At 38.3% G+C, this 23,476-nt stretch overlaps 1 protein-coding gene across 1 annotated transcript in view; it reads right to left on the reverse strand.

The window, feature by feature from the left end:
- Nucleotides 1-23,476, reverse strand: part of SI (sucrase-isomaltase (alpha-glucosidase)) — a 77,729-nt gene that overhangs the window by 52,319 nt on the left and 1,934 nt on the right. The window contains exons 2-3 of the mRNA XM_009884497.1: nucleotides 2,789-2,851; nucleotides 1,169-1,206 (exon numbers count right to left, since the gene is read on the reverse strand). Of these exons, the coding sequence (XP_009882799.1) occupies nucleotides 1,169-1,206; nucleotides 2,789-2,851 (101 nt within the window). The remainder of the gene's footprint in view (nucleotides 1-1,168; nucleotides 1,207-2,788; nucleotides 2,852-23,476) is intronic.

Here is a 23,476-nt window from a genome sequence, read left to right on the forward strand (position 1 = left end):
CTTTCCCTCACTGTACTATGAGTGCAGCACTTAATGTGGGGTGACTGGTTCAAAGGTAGCAATTAAAGATTAAAGTGATCTGCATGACTGATCCTACCACGGTGTGCTTGCTCCTGGGGGAGCAAAGGAACTGAAAGAGTAGAGGAACAGGCTGTGATTTGAGCCTTTACTAACCTGTTTGCCCACAGGACGTTATTGAACTATATATCATAACAAAACCCAGGGCATGACAGAAGCCTTAACAACTGTCATTTCTGGAATTAGACTGGGAATTTCCTCAGAGATTGAGAGAGCTGGTTAATCATTTTTTATACCTCTGTGAATGACATAAACATCACACATCACAATACAGTCACTATTTTTTCTCCTACGCTGCCCCTCCAAACCAAAGAAAGGCGTCAGGCATCCACCAGCTTCCATCAGAAAATGAGAACATCCATCTTAAAGATGAAAAATAATAATGATAATAAAGATAATAACAATAAGCTTTGAAGACCAACCACTGCAAAAATGTTCTGTATGTGAGAGCAACGAAAAATTAAGATGGTACTTTTCAATGGGAATCTTAACTAATAGATTCTTAAGCCAAAAGGTCAATTCTAAACTCTGCATTCTCCCAGATAAGAGACACCATAACCAGGAAAGTAAGACATTGAGATTGAAATTGGTTCTGAAAGGAAACTGTGAACATGTCTCTTTCATTATAAAAGTCTTTCACATCTGGGTAAAGCACACCTTCACCTGCTATTTCTGAACTATTATAAATATTAGTACTTGACCATCAGACAAAAAAAAACTATTCAGGCAAAGTTGTTACAAGTAAAGAGGGGCTTTTTTAACTGCTTGATGTCTTGCTAATTTTGTTTCCACCTATCCCAAAACCCAACTGCTGGGGTGTACTTTGGCAGTGGTCTTCAACCTTTGGCAGTGGTCTTCAACCTTTGGCAGCATGCTCCTATATCGGCTAGAAAAATCAGATGTTCTTTCAATGGGCTGAAATGGGTTATACAAGAGTTAAGATTCCTTGAAAAATGTTCAGGCAATCACAGATTTAAAAATGTTAAGAAAGCAATGGATAAAGTAGAGACAATTTAAGTTTTTGTAATTAAGCATGAAGCTTTACGAGATAAAGCCTATTTTCTGATTTTTTCTAGAATGTTTTTCCGACCTTTGTTGCTACTTGATCCGGGATGCAGTCAATTCTCTCTGCCATTAATATGTTCGGACATTGTGGCGTAAATTTAAATTCTGTTAGGGAAATAAATCAATGGGTTATTACCAGGATTTCCAAAATGTATGCTCTAACAATTAATACAGATTCAACTAAGTGTAAACTATTGCTAGTGTGATTTATCTTACCTTTGAAAAATTGCACACAACTATTTCAGATAAAAGTCTTTTTGTAAAGTTTTTGAACATATGGGTGACATTGATTTTATTTCTTAAGCTATACATTAATCCTGTTTTTGGTAGTCCTGTAGCTCAACATGCACTGCTTCTTGTGAAAATATATGCTAAAGTTAAAGTATAGTTAAAGTATAAGTTAAAATCAGAAGAACTTCACTTTTTCTTAAATGGTACTGTGCTGCTGCTCTCACAGGTGCTCCTTCCCCTGAAGTACTGTTTTTCCACAGGACCTTGAATTAGAGCATCAAGTGAAAGCACCTTAAAGCTCCATTAGGTTGCTCCATTAGATTTCAGGTTTGTCAGAGCGAATTTAAGCTGACCTCTTGGCAACTTCAGCTGACAAAAGGGTACATGACTGTTGTTTTCTTTGTTACTTTACATATATTTTGGAGCACTCTATATGTTTCGAATGAGAACTCTGAAGTGTATAAATCTTGTCTCAGGCTGAGCTGCACATAAATACACAGACTCTCCTGTTTGCATTATCTGCAGTATATTCACTTGTACTTTTTGCTCAGGCAGACTCGTACTCATCTTGTGTCAGAAACAGGCAGAAAATATGCAGATATTAGTCTGTATGGGCATTTTTACTAAAACACCAAAGTGTTTGTTGTGTATTGTTATTTTTATTTTACTGCCATTGTCACCTCCAAGCTTTTTGATTCAATCCCTGTGTGTAAATGGGATTACTCACTCAAAACGGAACCATCAAAGCAGAGATTTATAAGATGCTTTATATCATATCCCTGTAAGAGAAGTGATTTCTAATGTACCAATACATTAGCAGAAAACACTATAGGTTTTTTTTGGTTATAATGTGTGTTCCACACAATTTGGGTGCTGCCACATAGTTGCCCTGATCCTTTTTCTTTTTTTTTTCAGTGTTCTCCTTTTTTATATCCAAAATTTTGAAATCATACCAGTTCTATGTATATAAAACAAGTCCAGTCTTGTGAGGAAGGGTTAAAAGTTTTTTTCATGTCAATAAATTATGAGTCATGATATTTATTATGTTCATGACTGGTAACTTTACTGATATTATCTGTAGGAAGGATTGACTGTTATTCACCTTTGGGTAATGATAAGACCATAACAGCAACACTGAAAGTCAGTGCTTTTTCTTCCTTTTTTTTTTTTTTTTTTCCCCATCACTTGAACATCCACATTCTTGAAAAGTCTAAATCAAACATTGATGGACATGATGCCAACAGTTCATTCCTGAAGCTCTGTGGCATTTACAATAGTCTCAGCAAGCAGAGATGGGCAGTTCCCAATCAGGGGTTTTGCTCTGGTCCTACAGCAGCAATGGGAAGCACTTACCTGTCGTTTTGACTCCGGACTGTCCCGATGCTAAAAGTCCAATAAGGATACATGTTATGACCAACACAAAGCAGAAGAGGACAATCAGGGTGGTTTCGAGCCCGCTGAACTGCCTCTTGCCCATCTGGAACCAGAGAACCACCATTGGTATGAGGAAAACAGAAGTAACAGCTTTGAAAACTCTATAAAATACATTACTAAATTAATAGATTATCAAAATGTATAAATGATTCAAGTTTTAAACCATGTCCCCCCATCCCGGGGCTTAAATAAAGCACTCCTTAAGGACTACGTGTCATAAATCTCCAATTCAGTATAATTTACACAGCGCAGATTACTTCATTATTACACTAGTGGGCAATCACTGAGAAACGTATTTTGTTCCCTGCAAACCGCTTCATACACAAAGAACAATTTTCTCCTGAGATTAACTATGGAGTTTCTTACATGTCACTGAAATTCCTCAAACAGAAAACAAACAAAATCCCCTTTCATTTACTTTTTTTTTTTTTCCCAAGTTTTCTTTCCTTCATTAGAACAAACAACGTTCTGTTTTATAAACGAGGGTGTTGAGTTGTTAAAAATATATTTGACAAAACCTCTAATCAGCTCTGATTGCATGCTTGGAATACATGGGAAAGGCGAGACACAGGTAACAGGGTAAGTTACTTATTTGTAAAATGGAAGAATAGATCTTGCGTGTAAGCCCATGGGATTTCACAGGGGCTGCAGTTCAGTGAAAGCAGAAGAAACTGCCAGGAGAGGTACACCGGTTGTGCCGAAATCACAACTGAAACGAGGGAGAGTATGTAGGTGGAGCCAGTGCCTTAAAAAGCTCTGTAAAACTCGTGGTTTTCCCAGCATTGCTTTTTTTTGTGAGGCACAGGGGAGCAAGGCGTGCTGCGCCAAGGGGGCTGTGCTGGCTGCAGAGCCAGCTGCTCAGCCCTGTGTGAAGAACAACACCGTACCGTTAACGTTCAACAGCGCACCAGCAATAAAACTAATTAAAACTAATCTCCAGCATCCAGATCAATATACATTGGCAGCGTCTACTGGATTTTACATTTGGTTAAGAACATTTAACCATATAAAACAGCCTTAAATACAGAGAAATCAGAGGTTTTTAGTCATAGCAAGAAAGTGTGGGAATACACGTGCATTGCACTGGCATATCAACACACTTTCACATGTTTTAGTGATGATCTAAAGGAATGAAAAATACTTTAGAAGAAGCTTTTCCTTGTGTGAAATAACAGTTTAAGTGTCTTGTATATTCTTGCCTCACATTTCTTCCAAGTATCACCTATCACCCCACCTGCACCTCTGCTCATGGAAGCCCCACAGCCACAGGAATGAGCAAAGAGTAAAAGCAATACTGACCCATCAACAGTCCCCAGAAGAGTAAAGCTGGTATCAGTGGGGTGATTAGTAAAGAGGCTTTTCTAAATAACATAGTACTATTCATATTTTCTCCATGAATATCAAAATACAGAGCCATTTTTCATATTATGATTATTGTTACTCCCTCAGGGAATACTGCATTTAAAGTCTGCAACTACACCGTATATCAAAAAGCATACTTTTTAATGCCTGCTCTTTAAAATGAGAAAATGATACCCCAGCAGTTTGTCTCCTGAGTTTCCTTTAACATTGCTTGAATATATGTTGACTATGAGTCCTAAAACGTCGCATTCATTTTTCTGAAAACTATGATTTTATTGAAGTTCTTGTCATCAAGCCCTACTCCCCTCCCTGCCCCCCCGCAATGTTGCATTTCAGTTCTTTCCTTCTCATGGTCTCCCCCAAGTCCTGAGACCTCAGAAATAAGGCTTTATAATTTATAAATGCAAGTTCTGTTGTGTGATGTGTACTCAGCAGTGAGGTAAAGGTCTCCAGAAACTTGGATGCAATAAAATGAATGACATACCTTAAAGCCCCTCTGCTTCCTTCATCTGCTGCTCTTGATTGTAAAGCTCAACATCAAACCCGATGCTTTATCCTTTGCTGTTATCAGCTATTGCATTGTTTGTTAACCGATCTACCAATGGCAGCGACATACATGATTACAGGCAGATTGCAGAAATTCTTTGGACTAAACATAGCTGCTGTGATTATTGCAGCCAAGGAATGGCTGGTTAATTAATAATATTTTGGTTCAATATGACGCGTCAGGTTCTGCAAATGAGAGAAAAGCAGCAATAAAATGTCAATAAGCTTATCCATCTTGCATGACTAAATGATTTTTGTTCCTTTTTTTTCCGTACCTTTGTTACTAGAAACTTCATGAAACTTTCACATTCTTTGTCTATCATTTCTGCTTAAGCACCACAAGAAATCATTAAACGTTCCCAAAGAAGGAAAAAAGCTATTAAAATAGTTGCAGGAGATAATTGAATTTATGACCATTAAAATTCTCTTAGGAATGAACTATACTAATTTTAATATTAACATAAACAGATTTCACGGTATACTAACAATAAATGTCAAAAGCAGAAGAATGAAATGATGAAAGACTAACATGGAAAAGAGTCTATCGAGAAGAAGCTTCAATCATAATCTTAATATGAAACTTTCATACGTAACTAGGTTTTGTCTTTTTCTCATGACAGATAGAATCTTAACATCAAATCTTTATTTTCCAAAGGAAATCTTTCAATACATACTATTAAAGTGTTTTCAAGCTATTTTTCAGTAACGTAGAAATGGCTGAGAAGTGCCACTTGCATTTTTTGAACTGTTCACAAATGTATTCAATTTCCTGAATATCTCACCTCCCACTGTGAAGTGAAGGAATGAGATGTGGTCTATCTGAGCACAAAGGGAATGGTCCTCTTTTCCTTAGTCAGCACCGAAAAGAAAGAAAATCAATCATACATATAGAGTACTGGGGCTCTTCTGTAACCACCCGTCTTTACACAAATCACCGCCACCACTCTCAATGACCTGTTATTTAGCTCTCTCACCCTCTCCATTTCACTGTAACATCATGCATGTCCACGTGCGCAAGGAAGCTCTGGAAATGTAATTCTAACATCCTTCTCAATATTGCTAGGATGCTGCTTTATGAGTGCATATTGAGAAACAGTGGTTTCACAGGTATTATGAAGATATCAATGGTTTGGGAGGCCTAGGGGTTTTGTTTGATGCATGCCTGTTTTCCAAGGTTTATATCTTCATTTAACTGTTCCAGGGAAGTACTCTGTCTGGCAAAGCATATGGCCATGTGTTTCATTTAAACACGTCTGCAATCACCCTGCCGTCAATATAACCATTTGCTTAAGTGCTTTCCTGAATTCACTGTGCTACAAACTTATATTATCAATCACCCAGTGAACATTTTCTGTGCCACTTGAGAGCATAAAAGCACTGAACAAAAAGGTCTCACAAGAGGGTTAACCAGCAGGTTTCCTAGCTGAGCATATTTTCGTTAGTCTACAAAGGACATCAACAACAGGGCTTGCGGGTCAAGATTTGATATTGAACTCCAAGAAGCAGCAATGGGGGAGGCTCTTCTGTCAGGGACACTGGGAGACCATAAAGACAACCAAGAACTCTATTAAATCAAGAGCTGAAACAGCATGATCTCTGCTGCGTCCTGTTTTGTTTTCTAGGAATTAAGAGCTGATGTGTTTCTGACAGCTGGTGAGCAGAATTACTAGAAGCTCAGGAGTATAGGCTAGACTGTAGAGAATAGTGTAGGAAAACAAGCTAGGAAATTAGGTACTGTTTAAAACCTAGTGATTTAAAAAGAGACTTTTATCTCTTGGTTTTTAACAGGTCCATTTTTAATTAAATCACATACAACTTGAAAAACTTGTTAGCTGGTCATAGTTAGCTCCGTGGTTGTATTCATTCAGACAGTTTTGCTAATAATTGAGTTTTCAGCTAAGGGGCAGTTTTAGGAAAAAGAAATAGCTTACGCTTTTTCTACGGTTTCACAAGATTTGTTTTTTCACTGCTTCTCTATCAAACATTTACTTTAAGGTACAGTTTGGAACCCTTAATTCCTGCAAGCAGCTGCTTGCAGATTACCATTTCAGTCAGGAACATAATCATTAACTGTCACGGAAAGATGTCTATCACAGACCCGACGGCAGCACACTCCTGTACTCCCCACATGTGATGTTCACATGACTGAAACCACTCTGCAATCACAGTTCAGCAAATGGGAAACTCTTCAGGGCAGCTCTGGTCATATTCAAGGAAGAAAGAAGGCTGAGCAGTTTTTAGAGGCAGCAGTGGGGAAACCTTTGCTCAAAGACTCATCTGTCAAGCTTCGGACAAAGAAACTATCTTGATTTACCTTCTGCACATGACAAGGCAGCTGCCAACTGAGGTATCCTCCTTCTCTGAAATACTAGATGCAGCCCTTGCTCCTTGAGAAGAAGAAGGAGATATCAGCCCTTATCACCTTTCTGTGTACTGACGCGCCAGTGACTGTTCGGTGCAAAGAGCCATAGGTCTGCGCTCCACTCCCCGGTCAGCTACTCGTTAGCTGACTGTCAGCTGCCAATCGTCATGCACTCATCTTCTGCTTGCTTCATGATTTTTCCATATAGGTAACAAAGATGAAAATAGTTCTGTGAATGCTTCTAAAGTCTTTAGAGGAAAGGCACTGTGTGAACACAGGATCATCGTCTTACCAAGACACAACCAGAAAGCTTCAGTGAGAGCTGTGAGAAGATTCTGCCTTAACAGCATATATAGTTCAGGTCTGAACAGGTTCACATTACCCTGGTGTGAACAGAATATCGCAAGGCCTCAACGAAACACGTATGTTCGCTGTGAGGTCACATTAAGTGAATTATCTTTTGATTAGCGACATACAGAGCTTTTTACCTGGAGAACAGAAGAGGCTCCCACTTCTCCAAGGAGTCACTGGATTGTTATCCCAGGGAGCCTTACAGCCCCTTGAAGTTTCTGGCTGCTAAGTCCTGCCTTGTGGTCTGTGACTGGTACTGGTGAGGTACTGGTCCCCAGTTACCTGCTCTGGTAGGAGCACCCCACGTTTCCCCCACACTTGGTTCCTCTCCCAGGCATGGGGACAGGGGGACCACGCACAAGTCCCTCCCTGGCGGTACAGGCACAATTGTAGTACAGTTTGTATCTAAATATATCTGCATATATCTGAACATTACAGATCCTGCATACATTGAGTAATAACTTGCTTTTCCTGAGAGAAAGCAAATATCCTACTTGGGCAAAAGTTAAATAATTGGATCAAATCAACATTTTGGTGAGTCTGATTCTACGTGATAGCATTGAATGGGTTGTTGGCAGGAAACTCAACCTGTTCCTGCTGTAACTCTGCTGCTCTAAGTCGGTTTATACTGGTGATGAATTTGCTCCCAAGAATTTCAGGACATGTTGGCAAACTAATGAGGCAGATGCACGCAAGCAGAAAACCAGTCCAAACTCAGCACAGCTCTTAGAGGGCTCCTGGGAACCCCTTGATGAAATTCCACCATCAAATAACAAGCAGATCACATGAATGTTACTCCTGCGCCCAAACCCTTCCTCTTTGACACTGAAACCACAGAAGGCTTGTTCCAGTGTTCAACTAAAGGAAAAAAAAAACCTTCCAAAAATAGAAGCACAGCTCCTCTTCATACTGAAAAAAAAACCCAGGCTTTAGAAGCTCCATTAGAACAATCCCAGCCTATAGAGCTAAGAGAATCTATAACTATACTTTTCCAATTCTTATATTCATCTGAAGAGAAGACTGGGTGCTTTCAGGGTTATTTCTCTCTTTTACATGAACAGTGAATAAAATACACAGTGCTGAAGCAGAGGTTGGAAACTAGAACTCCTCAATCTGGAAAGAGTATCTCTGCCTTTTGATTGAAGTCATTGCATTCTCTGGCTTGATCAGCATTGAATTATTAAACTACCCTGGTACTGCTAAACAAGAGTAAAGGAAAATTTAGGTTGATAGCTCTTCCCCTTTATTTTTTACAGATTGTGCCTTGTTTTCATTATCATATGAGTAAACGGAAACCTGGATGAAGTCCTCAGACCTTTGCAGAACACTGCCAACAATATAAGGTGGGATGTGTTTGGTGGAATTCAGCATGAAGAAGGTTCTGCAGACACCTTAACCTGTTCTTCAGCAAGACTTCCAAGACCGCAGTGAACATCTAGAATGAGCAACATGGTTCACAAAGGAGCTTTGTCCGCTGCACCACCACCTTCCAGAGCTCTACCAGCACCTGTCAGCTCAGTAAGGAGATGGACTCCAAAGAAAACAGCTTCAGAAAATTCATTAATGGCTGTAACAAAGTAAATGCTTGCCACAACATAGGCATCTTTTTCCTCATTTAAGCTTCAATGAACAGTGTTCAGAATAGAGCTTTGAAAACCAGTGTGAGGCAGCTTTTTTATGGAAATTTCTAGGCCGAAGCCTTACCAGAGCTCCCTGGGAAATTTTTGTCACTGTTCCAAAGCTGAGCGTGAAGGCACACTGTTATTCAAGATTTGCAACACGTTATAGGCTGCTGAAGAGAACACAGAAGTTCCCTATGTTTAGGGGAAAAAACCACAACTGTGAAACAATTTTAAGGAGAAGTTGGGCAAGAAAAATCCTCATAAAAAAAATAAGAATAAAAAATGCATATCTGCCCTGGAGTCTCCTTCAGACACCAAACAGACATTAACGCAAATCTGGCCAGGAAAGACAAAGAACTGGGAAAGCCTCACAAATTCATTGCAAACATTTTTTCTCCCAAAGAGACTCTGCAGAGAATTAATTTGAATTCATTCAAAGTTGTCTCATTTTCCCAAATCACCTCACTGTTCAAGATCAGATACTGGGAGCTTGGTCTTAGACAAAAGTAGTTCTTGTTTCATAGCAGTCGACAGCCAAAAGATTTTGATTTTGTTTACTAAACAGATACAGAAATAATGTCAATTGAATAATTTCATTGTCATGGAAAAGTAGAACATGTTTGAAGTTAATTTTCAAAGTATGTGTAGTTCTTCTAAAAGCAATGCAATTAGACATTGTATAAAATCTATCTTTTTGTAGATAAATAGGTTTCTGTGTGTCTAAACCATGGGCCTTTATCCTCATTCAAATAACAGTTTTGAGCCAACACACCAGAGGTAATGAACATAGTCTAAAATTGAATCCCAGTGTTATTTATGAATTTTTATTAGGCTAATTTAGAGACCATACAAGCCATGACAATGATTACAAGTCATGACAATGATTACAAAGATAAGAATTTTAACTGAACATAGGCTGTATAGAAAGAAGAAGAAATTTTGCAGCTGTTGGTGCAAATGAGGAAATTACTTGTTGTGAATTTCTAAAATTCAGCAATCATTGCTGAAAGTCTTACTGTAGTTAGTGCAGTACATGTTTCTCAGGTGCTTATGATGATTCAGTTAAGACCTGAAATCAGAGCAAAAATGTTACAACAAAGCCTCTCAAAAAACTCAAACCCTCTCATTCTTTTTCATAGCTAGTGAACACAAAGAGCAGAAACTGAGAAGGCGTCTGATATAGAAAGAACAAGTGTCATGATGGTTTGAACCATAATCATGAATATAAATCACTTGATTATGTCTGTAAATTAATAACTGCTGTTCTTCAAGATAGAAAATGTCAAATTGCCAAATTGCCAATATTTATTATCTATCCTTTCAGCTGAGAAAGGAATTACAAGATTGCTTGAAAAAAATACATCTTTTCTTTGGCCATTCATGCATCAAGATGTGGAAATATCAAAATGTGTTTGACAGTGTTGCTTGATCAAAATCCATGGTCTGTTTTTTTATTTTTTAAGTTGTAATGAGATAGTATTAGGGTTATTAAAAAATGTAGTGTCCTACAAGCAAGTGATTTGAACCTATAATTTGTAGCTGACAATGTTAACTTTAGGATAGACTTCACTGCCTATAAACAAAGGCAAAAACAGGAGAATTAATTAATATTTGCTTTCAGCCAATTGCTAGCTCTTGATAGCACATAAAGTTCAAAAGTACGCTACCAACTCTCAGCTACATCCTCACAGCTCAGCTCTGCCATCTCAAGGGTGCTCTAAAGGGAATAGCGCCATCCATGCCCTTAAGGAAGCATTGGGCTGCTGCAGCATGTTCACACTGAAGCCTACTGAGGGTGTTTGCAGGCCTATAAGGTCCAACAGCTGCCTGTGTGCCACCCCCCTTAAACTCCTTTGCATCTCCCCTCCTTCACCTTGACCTTCTTAAGAGTCAGATAGTCTCTTTAGCAGTGGTCCTGATCTTCTTGCTCTATTTTGGGCAATGTGCAGATCATGGAAAGGCACTCTTGATTTGCAGTTTGATGAAAACACTCATCATAACAAAGCTGAAAAAAAACCCCAAACAGAGAGAAGTTTAATTCATTAGTACTATTTCCTCATCAAATATATGAATTCACAGTTTGAGTCAGCTAGCAAAATTACTTTAACGGAGCTCAGATGCTTTTTCAAGAAATGCTGACTTTTCAGAAAATGAAGGCATTATTGAAGGGTGGAACTTGGCAGGGTGTGAACTCTGAATTGTTCATGAGGCATGTTGTAAACTAACAGACCAAGGCCATTGCAGGTGTGTGTTTTGGAGTGTTATTCCTGGGAACAGCGGTTAGGTTTTACTCTCAAGCCTTCGTTCTCTCAAGTTCTTCAGCCTTATGCGATTATTTTTTTTTTTTTTTCCGGTTCTTTCCTATCTGAAATGTACCAGCAGAAAGGATTCTTCACTTCTGCTAGCAGATCTAGAGACATCAGATATATTTTCTGAACATGGACACATCAAGGATAACATTCAAGTTACAGTTCATTGCTTTGAGTAAAAAAAGTGTATTACTTACAAAATAGGGAAACCTGTCTCTTAAACCTTCCGAAGCACATCATTAATTTTTTGCTTTCTAGAAATTGATACATTCACATATGTGCTTAACTAAAGCACATACAGTCTAATAATTGAACCATAGGCAAAAGAGAGTCTTGTATTTAAGAGCCCACATCACTCCAGTCTATATTTAGCCTGTCAAAATGCACACTAACATAAAATAAATACTAATACATCTACCTACTTATGCCAGTTTGAAGACACATGCACAGACCGCCAGGAAGCCCAAGAGTCTGCCAACTGCAAAGATTCTTGGGTCATACATCAGTCAGATCCAAAATAGCAACGGATATATTTTCTAATGTTGTTTTTTTTTTTTTTTTTTTAAAAATAAAATAAGTGGGGACGCGCTTTAACTTCCTTGGTTCGTGAAGTTGCAAACGCACCACAGTTTTTGCCCATTTTTGCAAGCAGGAAGGCCAGAAAATTTAATCATTATTTTGAAATAAAGGTTAATATCTTAAAAATAAAAAAGGATACCAAGTATTTCAAGGTGAAATTGTGGAGCTGCAATACTGACATTAACCTAAAAGCAATGAAAAACTCCAGATAGTAAATAACACTCAAAACACACCTTATTAAGTCCTGACTTCATTATCCAGAATTCCTAACCCACTACATTTTTTTCAGGTCATTATTGACCAAAAGCTGAAATGACAGACTGTCTCCCAGCTTTTGGAGTGAGGAAAGGATAATTCTGAAAGTAGCTGCTTAATGAAATCACTGTTTTGACCTTTTGCATTTTTTTGTCAAAGCTTCTCTGCTGACTGTTTCTGTGACTTTCCTTGTCCTTGCTGCAGATGGTTCTCCAGCCAGCGCCTGTGCTTCTTGCTGCTACTGAGCAGGAAACAAAGCAAAGCCACCATTATTATATACTGATTCCTCGCCAGATTTTTACTTATTTAGACATTTTATTACAGCGTAATATTCAGCTTTGCACTTTTTTCCAATAAAAATAATAGATGTTCATTGTAAGAAAACAAAAGGATTAAAGGCTTGGGAGATTTTTGAAAAAGGGTGGCTACTTAATATTCACATATTTGTAATAATAACTGAAAGATATGAATAACATCAGTGCCAAGAATCTAATTTTCTTACGCCTCCGTTTCTATATGGTAATTTCGTAACCACTCAGCAGGCAGGCTGGTCTGCATAAGTGGCACAAGGGCTCACGCAGGCAGTATGGATCAGCTCATACTTACACCATTCAAGATGTGGGAAAACTCAAAGTTCAAAGACATATGATCTCCATTAGCATAGTCCCCTCCACATCGTTTAACCTACAGTGACCTCTAAACTGTAGCCTTGCACCTAGTGGTACTCTTTGCATCGCAATGATGAAAGATTAAAATCCAGAAATGATAATAATCCTCCTAGATGCTTCTGCTTTACACACACATTTCTTATCAATCCTTAAAGATTCTGTTCACACGGGTTTCAAGATTTTCTCTATAAACACAACAGCTGGAAGCTTTTTTTAAAACAAAACAAAACAAAACAAACAAACAAAACAAACTGATATTTTTACAGTCCCTTGTAACCTCAAGTGGGAGTCTGAATGAAAACAACAAACAGTGCCAGACTTTGAACAAAGCTTTGGGGGCTGCCAACATTGCAAGTGTTGTTGCGTAGGTGCTGTGCATCACACCTTGTACAAACGATGATGCAGAGGGAGTTGTGCTTACACTCAGTACAAAGAAACCTCAGCCTTCCTCTTGTGCAAATCTGTACGCATTGACTCACTTTGCTCAACTGAATTGCTTTCGACTCGCTGAAGACCTGGTGGGTTCAGTAGAAGGTTACAACTCATTTTCCCACTTTCAGATAGCCACATTAGAAAATGTGATCCTTTGTTTTGGCCCATTGGATCTTCCTCTGTGAGCTCCGTGGGTACGCCTCTCCCTCCTCGAGTCCTCAGCAAGTTCAGAGGCAGAAGCAGCAAACAATAGAAAGGTACATGGTGCAGAGCATTTGCTGGGCTGCTGTTCTCTGTCAATGAAGTTTAGTTCTTGACATCACGGGTACAGAAACACCACAAAAACCCAGTCAAGGTACAGTAGAGGAAAATTATTAGAAGCAGCTCCAAAAACAGCAGGTACAATTTTTACAAGTGCAAGACCCCTTCCCTCTACACCTTGAGGTCTTAACACCATCATTCCTTAACCAGAAGATTAATGTATCTTGCAGCTCATTTGAGGTTCTGTAATTCCACTGTCACCACAAGGCTCAGCACCATAAATTATCGCATTGCTCTATCCTGTTAATATACATTGGTATTTTTGCTTTGTTCTTAGGATGTGTTTACGCTCTCCACATGACAAATCTCACAGCACGAGCATATTACCTTGTGGCCACTTTATTTCCATTCTAACACGCTCTCCCATACAATCTTCTCTCCTTTAAACACCACTGCAAAATCCTTTACTTAAGCTTTTGCCATTACTTAATATAATAAAATAGGGAGGAAAATAACATACTGACTCAGCCTTGGGGCTGAAAGCTACTCACACCAGCCATTACTCTCCTCTTCGATGGCTGCTGGGAGAGCAAAGCCCTCATTCTAGCATTCAGCTAAGTGATCTTGTCACTTGAGTGACCCCATGGTGCACAGGAGGGTCTGGACAGAGTCACGATCTGTGGAGAATCAGACACTTTTGTATCCCACAAGATCAGCAGTAGACAACAGCTCTTGAAAGAGAAAAAGGCAGGGGAGACATGGAGAGAGAATGGAAAGACAGGAGGAGGAAACAGCCAAACCAAGTCAAAAAACTCGATTCCATCATTTTTATAGTCTAAAATTGGTGTCTCCACAGGATGCAAAATTGGCCATGGAACATACAGATAACTTTTTTCTCTGAAAGCAGGATATCTGTTCTGAGAGGTGCTTAGGTGACTCCCATACGACTCCAAGGTTGCTACATTGCCAGCAGAAGAAAGGAGGGTCTGCAATGTCCTTGGGTGAACAGGAAAGCTATGGGTTAATCTAGAGCCAAGATGAGTTAGTTGGCAATTACTGTCATAGTGACCAGCACACAGGAAGCACCCTAAGAAATACTGCTTAAATTACCAAAACATTAGCAGCAGCTCTGCAGGGCCTTGGTACATACTTATCCTTACGGTTAATATTGAACTGTGTTATTAAGGAAGTATTGATACAGAAGCAATCTTTTACTAACTCTACAGATTTAACAGTGCATCACTTGCTCTAGGAAAACTTTGCTCCAAGGAAGGAATATCTTGACTACCGGCGTGACCTTGTACTGTCTGTAAAGTTTTTTAGTGTTGAATAAAGAATTTCATTTCAGTTGATAATACAGTTTTGTGAACATATATAATTAACCTAAATTAATTTTAAAATGAATTGGGAAATTAAAGCAAATGAAGTCGTTACTATAGTAATACAAAACTTCACATAACAGTCTTAATTTATCATGAAGGAAATATGAAAGCTAATGAATTCAGTACATGACACCTTTTCACAAAGGAGTAACTTTACCTAATTTTAGCCTGAGAAGGCTTTTTTGTACCATTTATTGAAATCCTATTTCCTGTAACAAAGTAACAGCAATTTCCCACAGCTGGGAAATTTTACCAGAAAGATTTTCAAAATCAGGAGTGCAATGTGACATTTTTTGCTCTCAAGTATCACCAAGAAGATCTCCCAATACTAATGTGTTTATATTTTGTCATCTCTAGTAGTTTCATGGTATTGATGTGTCATAAGAAGGACGAAAAGGTAAAGTAGTCTTTAAAAATAGCTATAGTCTTTTAAACTAGACATGGGGACATGGGGTCGTACCTATGTGTAGTGTAGGATTAATCAAGTCTTCTGTAAATTGTTTTTTCAACATCTTTTTGTGTACGAAGGAAAAAAAAATGTAACCTTCAGAATACATGTAGTCACTTTCCATATAATTTTTAGTACTTCTGGTTCAAGTTCTGTACAGTACTTTTACCCAAAGCTGTATTCCAATAATCTTTATCTTAGATGAAATACCTGACTGTAACATAGGACACTTCCTCCCACTATATTAGCTTTGGCATTGTCTTACATGACATTGTCAGACACGAGCCCAAGGAGAACAGGAATCTCTGAATGGAACAAGTTTAAGAAAGGAAAAACAACTCCCAAAGGAAAGCACTACTTGGAAAAATGATGTTAATTCCCAATTCTGTAAGATAATGCTTTTATGAGACAGATCATATCCATTGAAAATGTTTCCACCTGTTAAATAATCTGTAGATTATTAAAAATCTACATAACTAAAAAAAAAAAGTTTGCATAAGGATATATAAAGGTGTACCTATTTTATTAACACCAGCTTAAGAACAAATAATGGTAGAAAAAAATACAAGCTCTCCAAATATATTCTATAAATTTCTTATTTTATATTCCATAAAATCCAGAAATTCCTAAAAATCTTTCCAAAGATGCTAATTTCAGAGTTGTGTTTGTAAAGCTCACTGTATCCTCCAGAGGGATCCATGGAAATCATCCTCTTAGTTTATTAGAAAAGAATAGTCTCCTTTGCTTACTGACTTTTTTCCCCAGGAACCATGTTACCGACACCTGCAGATGGTGCTGCACCTCAGTCTGACTTTTCTCCCGAGATTTCCTACCGGGGTGCTCCTCCACCTCTGCCTCCTTCCCTTTTATTCCAGTCCAATGATCACTACCGAAATCCTTACAGTCTTATTGCTGTAAACACCAGCTCATGTCCACACACTCTTGATTATAAAAGACTAGAAGGTGAGGAATGCATCCTCTCTCTAGCCTTACTGACATTTCACCTGGAAAGGATATATGTAACTGAAACTGTAGGTGGATAAAAACTCCTCTTAACTACACAGCCACAGTGGCATCACAGGTAGTTATACCAGGAATGCATGTCCAGCAGCTATGGAGGGATATGCTTTACAGACTGTTAGATCTAAATTAGTATTAAATAAGGACCTTGTTAAATGAAAGATTTTTCTGTGTGAATTGGAAGAAGTGCAGCTGGTGACACATGTCCAAAGGGAAAAGAGGGCAATCTCAATGGCAAAAGAGTACATAAAATGCCAAAACTGGTGTGATACTATTGACAGAAAAATTATTCGCCCACAGGAAAACATCTCAGGATCATTGAAAATGAGCTGAATATCTGTGGGCACAAGTGTTTGGGTGGAGACAGAGAGATGACAAATACGAGAGAAAGACAGGGAAGAATACTGTGGCAAAAAATGTCTTATATAGACATAAATGTCTCAAATATTTGATGAAGAGGGTTACATAACATCATTAAAAAGAGGAAAAATAACAAAGCAAATGGCAATCGGATACTGTTAGACAATGATGACTCGTGGATATAAAGGATTTTCAGTCTCCTTTTGCTAGAAAAGATCTACCTTATTTAGAGCATCTAATTTAAAATGTAATGGCTGTCTGGTATGTGTATTTGTACCAGGTTGAAGCAATACAGCGTTAGCCCCTTTAAAAGAATATTGCATAACTTAAGTTTTACTGTCTGAGTCAAAAACTTGAGGTGTTGTCAAATCAATATCACTACCTAGATGATTATTGGAATTTGAATGGGGTAAATTCTCAAAACTGAAAGTCTAGAAATTTGTGCAACAAAACAGAAAAAGATAAAACTAGCTCAGGAATGATATATAGGTTTGTGGAGACACTCTTGCTACCATAAGATAAATTACTCTTGAACATTTGAACCAAGACCTCTTTAGAAAGTGCAGGATATTGCAGTATCCCTTGTTTGAATGGTGGCATTACTCAAAAAGCTTGTTTTCATGCTTTATATCACACTGCTTCCAATGAAATATTATGCTAATATCTGAAGAGACATATTTCTGTAAAATGGTCCTAGAAAGTTGCCTATATTCCTTGAGGGCTATATTTCAGGAAACATATGGCTCTATACTCATTTTTCCTTTGGACTGTTACCTGTTTTCAGCAGAACTTCCAAAATATACTGGCAGCCCATCAGGTTACAATGATTTACAAAAAAAAAAAAAAAAAAGAATATTAAACCTGAGTAAGTTGCTATGTAAATTAGCCTATTTATAGTTTTACCAAAACTAAACATTTCCAAAAATTTTATTCATTCAATTCATGTGTATTTAATAGCAAAATTTTATGTGTCTTCAGAGGTTTGACTACCTAATACGAAATTTCCGTGGTTTGGCAGACAAAAAAAAAGATGAAATGTCTGGCTGTGCTTATTTAAGAAAAAAAAAAACAAACAAACAAGAATTATCTTCTGACTTAAAATCAAACCACGTGGCGTCAACCAAGTTGATCATCCATGCCTGACGGTAGCCAACGTCAGACTGGCCCTGAGACAAAGACATTTTGGGCAGAATTATGGCCCCAAATCCATGCAGGTAAAATCAACCGTTTCTTTTTTTTTTTTTACAAAATTTGGCAGACATCAACTCAGCCAGAAATTCTACTCTGAGAAAACACAAAGTTTTAAAGTTTTACATTCGCTTCTCAGTTTTGAAAGACGAAGTTACACTGAAGTGCCATACGGTTTTAAATACAGATTTTGCATCACATGGAGACCTTGTAGTTAGCTTTCAACAATGCTGAAATGTGAATGCTTTATACACCTAATGCCTTAATATGAATTGACTGTACTTGGATGTTTTTATAGTTAAAAGTATCCTAGGTTGCCAAAGCAGCAGTATGAAAGTTGAAGGACAGTTTTAAAACAATGAGAAAATTCAGAGGTATGGTCAGTGCTGTTTTGCAGGCATTTTAGCTCCATTGCACAGTGCCCTCTTTGCCTAATTCAAGTTGAAGCTTGGTGATTGTCAGAAGCTGTGAAAAAAACCAACAAACTGAACAATTAATAACTCCACCCTGAAGATCCACTGCTTTTTCTGTCTTCAATAGAGGTAGTGGCTTCTCATTTTATGTTACAAGAATGTATTCCTCTTCCTTGCCTTTGTGTTTGTATTACTATAAACATAAATTAACCAGCATAGGTTTTTGGATTTTTAAAAACAAAACAGAACAGAACAGAACAAAACAGAACAAAACAGAACAAAACAAAACAAAACAAAACAAAACAAAACAAAACAAAACAAAACAAAACAAAACAAAACAAGGAAGGAAGGAAGGAAGGAAGGAAGGAAGGAAGGAAGGAAGGAAGGAAGGAAGGAAGGAAGGAAGGAAGGAAGGAAGGAAGGAAGGAAGAAGAAGGAAGAAAGAAGGAAGAAAGAAGGAAGAAAGAAGGAAGAAAGAAGGAAGACAGCAAGATTGGGAACACATTGTAATTCAACAGTGCATGTGAATTATTGTTATTTTTTCCATCCAAAAGTCAACAGCAGAATTAAATCCATCCATTCTCTTTTACATTTTTAACTCATCTTTTTGCCTATGTACAAAACTTACATAGTTCTGGCTTTCCACTGAAAGAGAGGAAGAACGAAGACAGTAGAATATGGAATTTCGAAGGAAGGGTGGTCAGATCCCAGTAAGAGAAGAGGTCAGGCAGTCTCCCTCTACCAGAAAGCTGGCAAGACTCAACGCCTCGTCAGTTCTGTTCATATATGAAAGATGCTCCATAGGAGTGCTGCCCTGAACAGCAATACAATTATACACATGTATGGCAGCTGCTTTGGGAGTGCCTGACTCGATTGTCCAGGCAGGTGAGAGAGGCCCTGGACAGGCATGACCCATGCAGGTGGAAACCCATGTGGATAACTTTAGAACAAATGGGATTACAAAAATTTCAAGTCAAGAATTGTGTCCATGTACTATAAGCAAATACATGATATGTCTCTCTGTACATGAATAATGCTCTGTATTCCTAGAGAATGTATGCTTTTAGACATAAAATACTTTCTTATAGGACTGTGTGCTATTTAAATGAGGCCAAAACAAGAACATTTTAGAGGTAAGACACAGAAGAAGGCAAACAAAGAGCATTAGGAAGAGCAAGGGGGTTAAGACCAGCAAGAGAAACATGTTTCTCACTGAAGGCGGCATGGGAGTGGTTTCCCACATCCACTGCTGTTCACCGTCCAATTACACATGACCATGAGAGACATAGTTGCTTCTGTGAAATCTCTGTTGTATATTGTATCAGTCCTATTATTCACCACAAAATGCACTCAAAGTAGTGCTGGTAATCATGGCCATTGTAGGTTCTTGCCTTTCTGCACTGCCGAAAAGACATCACAGGCATCCCGCTGAGAGGCACCTTGTAATCTATGCTGATTTCACTAATCATCACGCTTCCGTAAACATAGCCATCATTTCTGAACTCCAGTGCTAACAGGCAGTAGTGTATGTGAAGCACCTCAAAGTACACTAACACCATCCTGCAGGCTTCCCTACAGAGGATTTAAATTGAGCAATGTTGGGGAAATTAGTTAAAACTTCCCACATAATCCATGCTTATGGTTCCCATAGTTTTGAGAACAAATCTTTGTTATCTGTCTTGCTGTAGGTCCAGGGCACAATTTCCTTTGTACAACATGTTAATTCGAGCAATCACAGCATTATGCAGTTTAAATCAGGAATATAATGCTGATCTGAAGGTTTAATTTCAGTTTTGTCTCTGAAGGCATGTTCAGATATGTCCTCCAGAAATGTCATTGCTTTGGCCAGAGTCCCTCATTTCCATCTGCCCCTATTGCTCCTCCTCCAACACCCCACACTACACTGAGGACTCCTAAGGCAGGAGCAACCACCAGCACTGCTTTTCCAAAGTGATGGCTAAGTGATGCAGTGTCTTACAGCTTGGGCTTTCCACTTTGACAACCTTGTTACTGTTAAAAACTGCAAGCAGAAAAGCTCGTAAGTCAGCTACTCGGCATTATTTGATTGTCAGGGACCGCTGTGATTTGTTTCATCTCTCCCTGGTTCAGATCCTTGGGTTTTGCTTTGTCTGTTTTCATTTGGGCTTTGAATATCTCCAAGAGTGGAGGTTCCACAGCCTCTCTGGGTGACTTGCTGCAGTGTTCGACCATCCTCGCAGCAAAAAAGGATTTTCTGAAGGCAAGAAGCATCATACGTACTAATGTGAACCCCGTCATCCCAGTAAAGCTGTCCTTCTGCAAACAGAGTGTCACTCAAAACAGCAGTAAGACTCATTAGGGTTTTTTGGCAATGGAAAACAAATAATGTTTCCTCAATTTTCCTTCATATTTATCAAATGTAAGAAGTTTTTAAGAAATATTGTATGTCATTCAATTGATCTCCTGTACTCATCTTCCTACACCCAGAATATTAAAGTTTAAGGTGTCCATTAGGAGGAAACTAAAAAAGAAAAACCAGCCATGATGTTCCAGTGCTATCATACATGTAGCTGCTCTGAGGACTGGTAGTATTTATAGGCAACTGTGCAAAACCAAAATTTAAATCTTCAGTTGATCTTACCTGTAAAAAGTTGTATTAGCAGGTCTTTGCCAAGGAAGGATGTTCCTTATGCAGGTTCCAATATGCAGGCTGATACTCTTCAAAGGAGCTGGTAAAAGTTGGAATTGTCCCTTAATGCCAATATCTTCATCCTATTTACAAAAAATGAACAGTGTTCTACTGAATTGCCCTCAATTTACAGGTTTTTTAGAATGAAATAATTCTTTTTTGCTAGCTAGAACTGCAAATCCTCTTGTTACTGCAGGAGTATCTACCAAACGGTTTTAAGTGTTGTGCAAGTGAGACTTGATATTGAAAGGTCATATTCTGAATCTCGTGCTTTTTTGTTGAAACAAAAATTGCTGTAACGAAGAGAAAATTTTATTGTCAGGAGGATCATCACTACAGAAGTACTAGTGGAAATTCTTTATTTATTCTTCAATTAAGGAATAAGTGATACGAAAACCAGTAAGGATCACTGTCCGCCCCAGGAAGGGAACTAGAAAGAGGGAAGGTGAGAACAACCTGGGGGAGAGTACTGTAAGAAATGTCTGATGCAAAGTGTCCCCAAGGCATGACACATCCCAGTGTACGTAATTTATTATCCCTCTTTTCTGCAGGGCAGCACTCAGGACCTGCAAGAAGAGACCGAAGCGCTAATGACTGATGTCAGGGAGCACTTCCAATCTTTATTAAATGTATTGAACAATACCTTGGCAAATTGGGTAAGACTGGAAGCAACATGATAACCCTGAATCTGCATTTTTAAAGGCTTTAAAAGTCCTATCGAAAGGTGTGCCGCTGCAAGATAAAGCACACAGTTTTTGAAAAGGAGACTTTAATCCATTAGATATATGCCATATAAATAGCTCTACTCCACTAGACCTGAAGCTTTAACTGGAATAGAAGTGCTGTTCCTTTTTTTTTTGTTACTTTCCCAGTTATCTTGTTTTACAGCTTTCTACAATATAGTCCTTAGCCAGCACAGACCTACATTTAAGCAATTATTTTCCTTTACTCTTTAGAGAAATACAATATCTGATGGTGGCAAATGTGCAAAGCACAGAAATTGCCGAGTCTTACTCCAGAATCTTATTACACTCTTCCATTTTCTCATTTGTTGTATAATTATGGACAATTAGGGCTGAGAGCACCAAGGTCAGTTTTGCTCCTTTCAGTGCGTTTACCATGAAAGCGCTCTATTTTAGCCTTTCTGGTGTAGTGCGTTTAAATAAAAATGGCATACAGGGAAAAATATGTAGGAGTTTGATTCAGTCAAAGCAAACTTAGAGTATGCTTCCTTCAAGTGGCCTGAATCCCAGAGCAGCCCCTCTGTGGGCATAAAACCTCCCAGGTGAGGGGGAGGCTTGCAGCAGAGCTAGCATATAAATAAAGGCAATTTTTATTTGATAAAAAGAGCCAAACGTGTTCTTTTCCTGTCCATTTTGCTTAGAATATACCTTTTTTTTGAGCCAGGCCAGCTGGTGCGACGTCGTGGCTGATCTCTACACATGTCCCAGAGGTCTAGCTGTTAACAACCATTAAAAGTTTGTGACTCACCCTTGTGCCTTTCTGATTGTGATTCCTCGAATATGGGTAAAATGCACCCAGCTGCATGCAGTGATGACACATCTCATACTCCAAGATTTTGAAGAAGCAACAGATATCGGCTCCTGTCTGAAAGTTTAAAAGTTATTTAATTGAGTTTGTATAAAATCTTGTACAGCAGATAATTAAACATAAGGTAATAACTCATTAACTTACATAAGATATTCCAAAGAGACTGAACTCCATCATACCTGAAAGGAAAAATAATTAATTACATATTTCCCCCTTCGGTATGCTAAGGTTACATAGATAATACATATTCAACAATTTACCCTATTCTTCATATAATTCAAAAAAATACTAATTTTCTTAAATAAAGCCTTGGCTATTGCCACAAAATACCTGCAAAGGTAACCAAATAAGCTTTAGGGAAAAAAAAATACTAGCTGCATTAGGGGGAATTTACGCTTTCTAGTTGCTTGTCGAAGGACACGAGCATCTTTCTCTGCAGCGTGTACTGTTGGTCTGTGCTCTGTGACTGGTATGGATGCATTACTGCTCTGCTTTCTTAGAACAATTCCTTTTCAGTCATGCACGCGTATTGAGAATCATCACAGCAAAATACTAAATCACAATACTAGTTAGAATGCTACACTGATTAACTCGCACTGCTCCCCCGTGCTAGCCCCACAATAATTGCCTAAACAGCTGCTTCAATAAGGAAGTCCTTATTTATATTTTCTACAGGATTTGCAGCTTTAGTGACACTATAATTACAGCAAAAATACACAAGTCACTTAAATTACCGTAGCAATTAAACTAGACTGATGTGCCGTAATTATTCCTTCCGAGACAAACAGTAAGTTTTCTTGTATCTTTTATTTCTTTGTAACGTACTACCCAACGTTTGCAGCCTCTGCTTGGTTCAGCCCACTTCAACAATGCTTTGGAAATTGCAGCTAA

The sequence above is a fragment of the Charadrius vociferus genome, unplaced genomic scaffold (assembly GCF_000708025.1).
Source record: "Charadrius vociferus isolate BGI_N301 unplaced genomic scaffold, ASM70802v2 scaffold104, whole genome shotgun sequence".
Lineage (NCBI taxonomy): Eukaryota > Metazoa > Chordata > Aves > Charadriiformes > Charadriidae > Charadrius > Charadrius vociferus.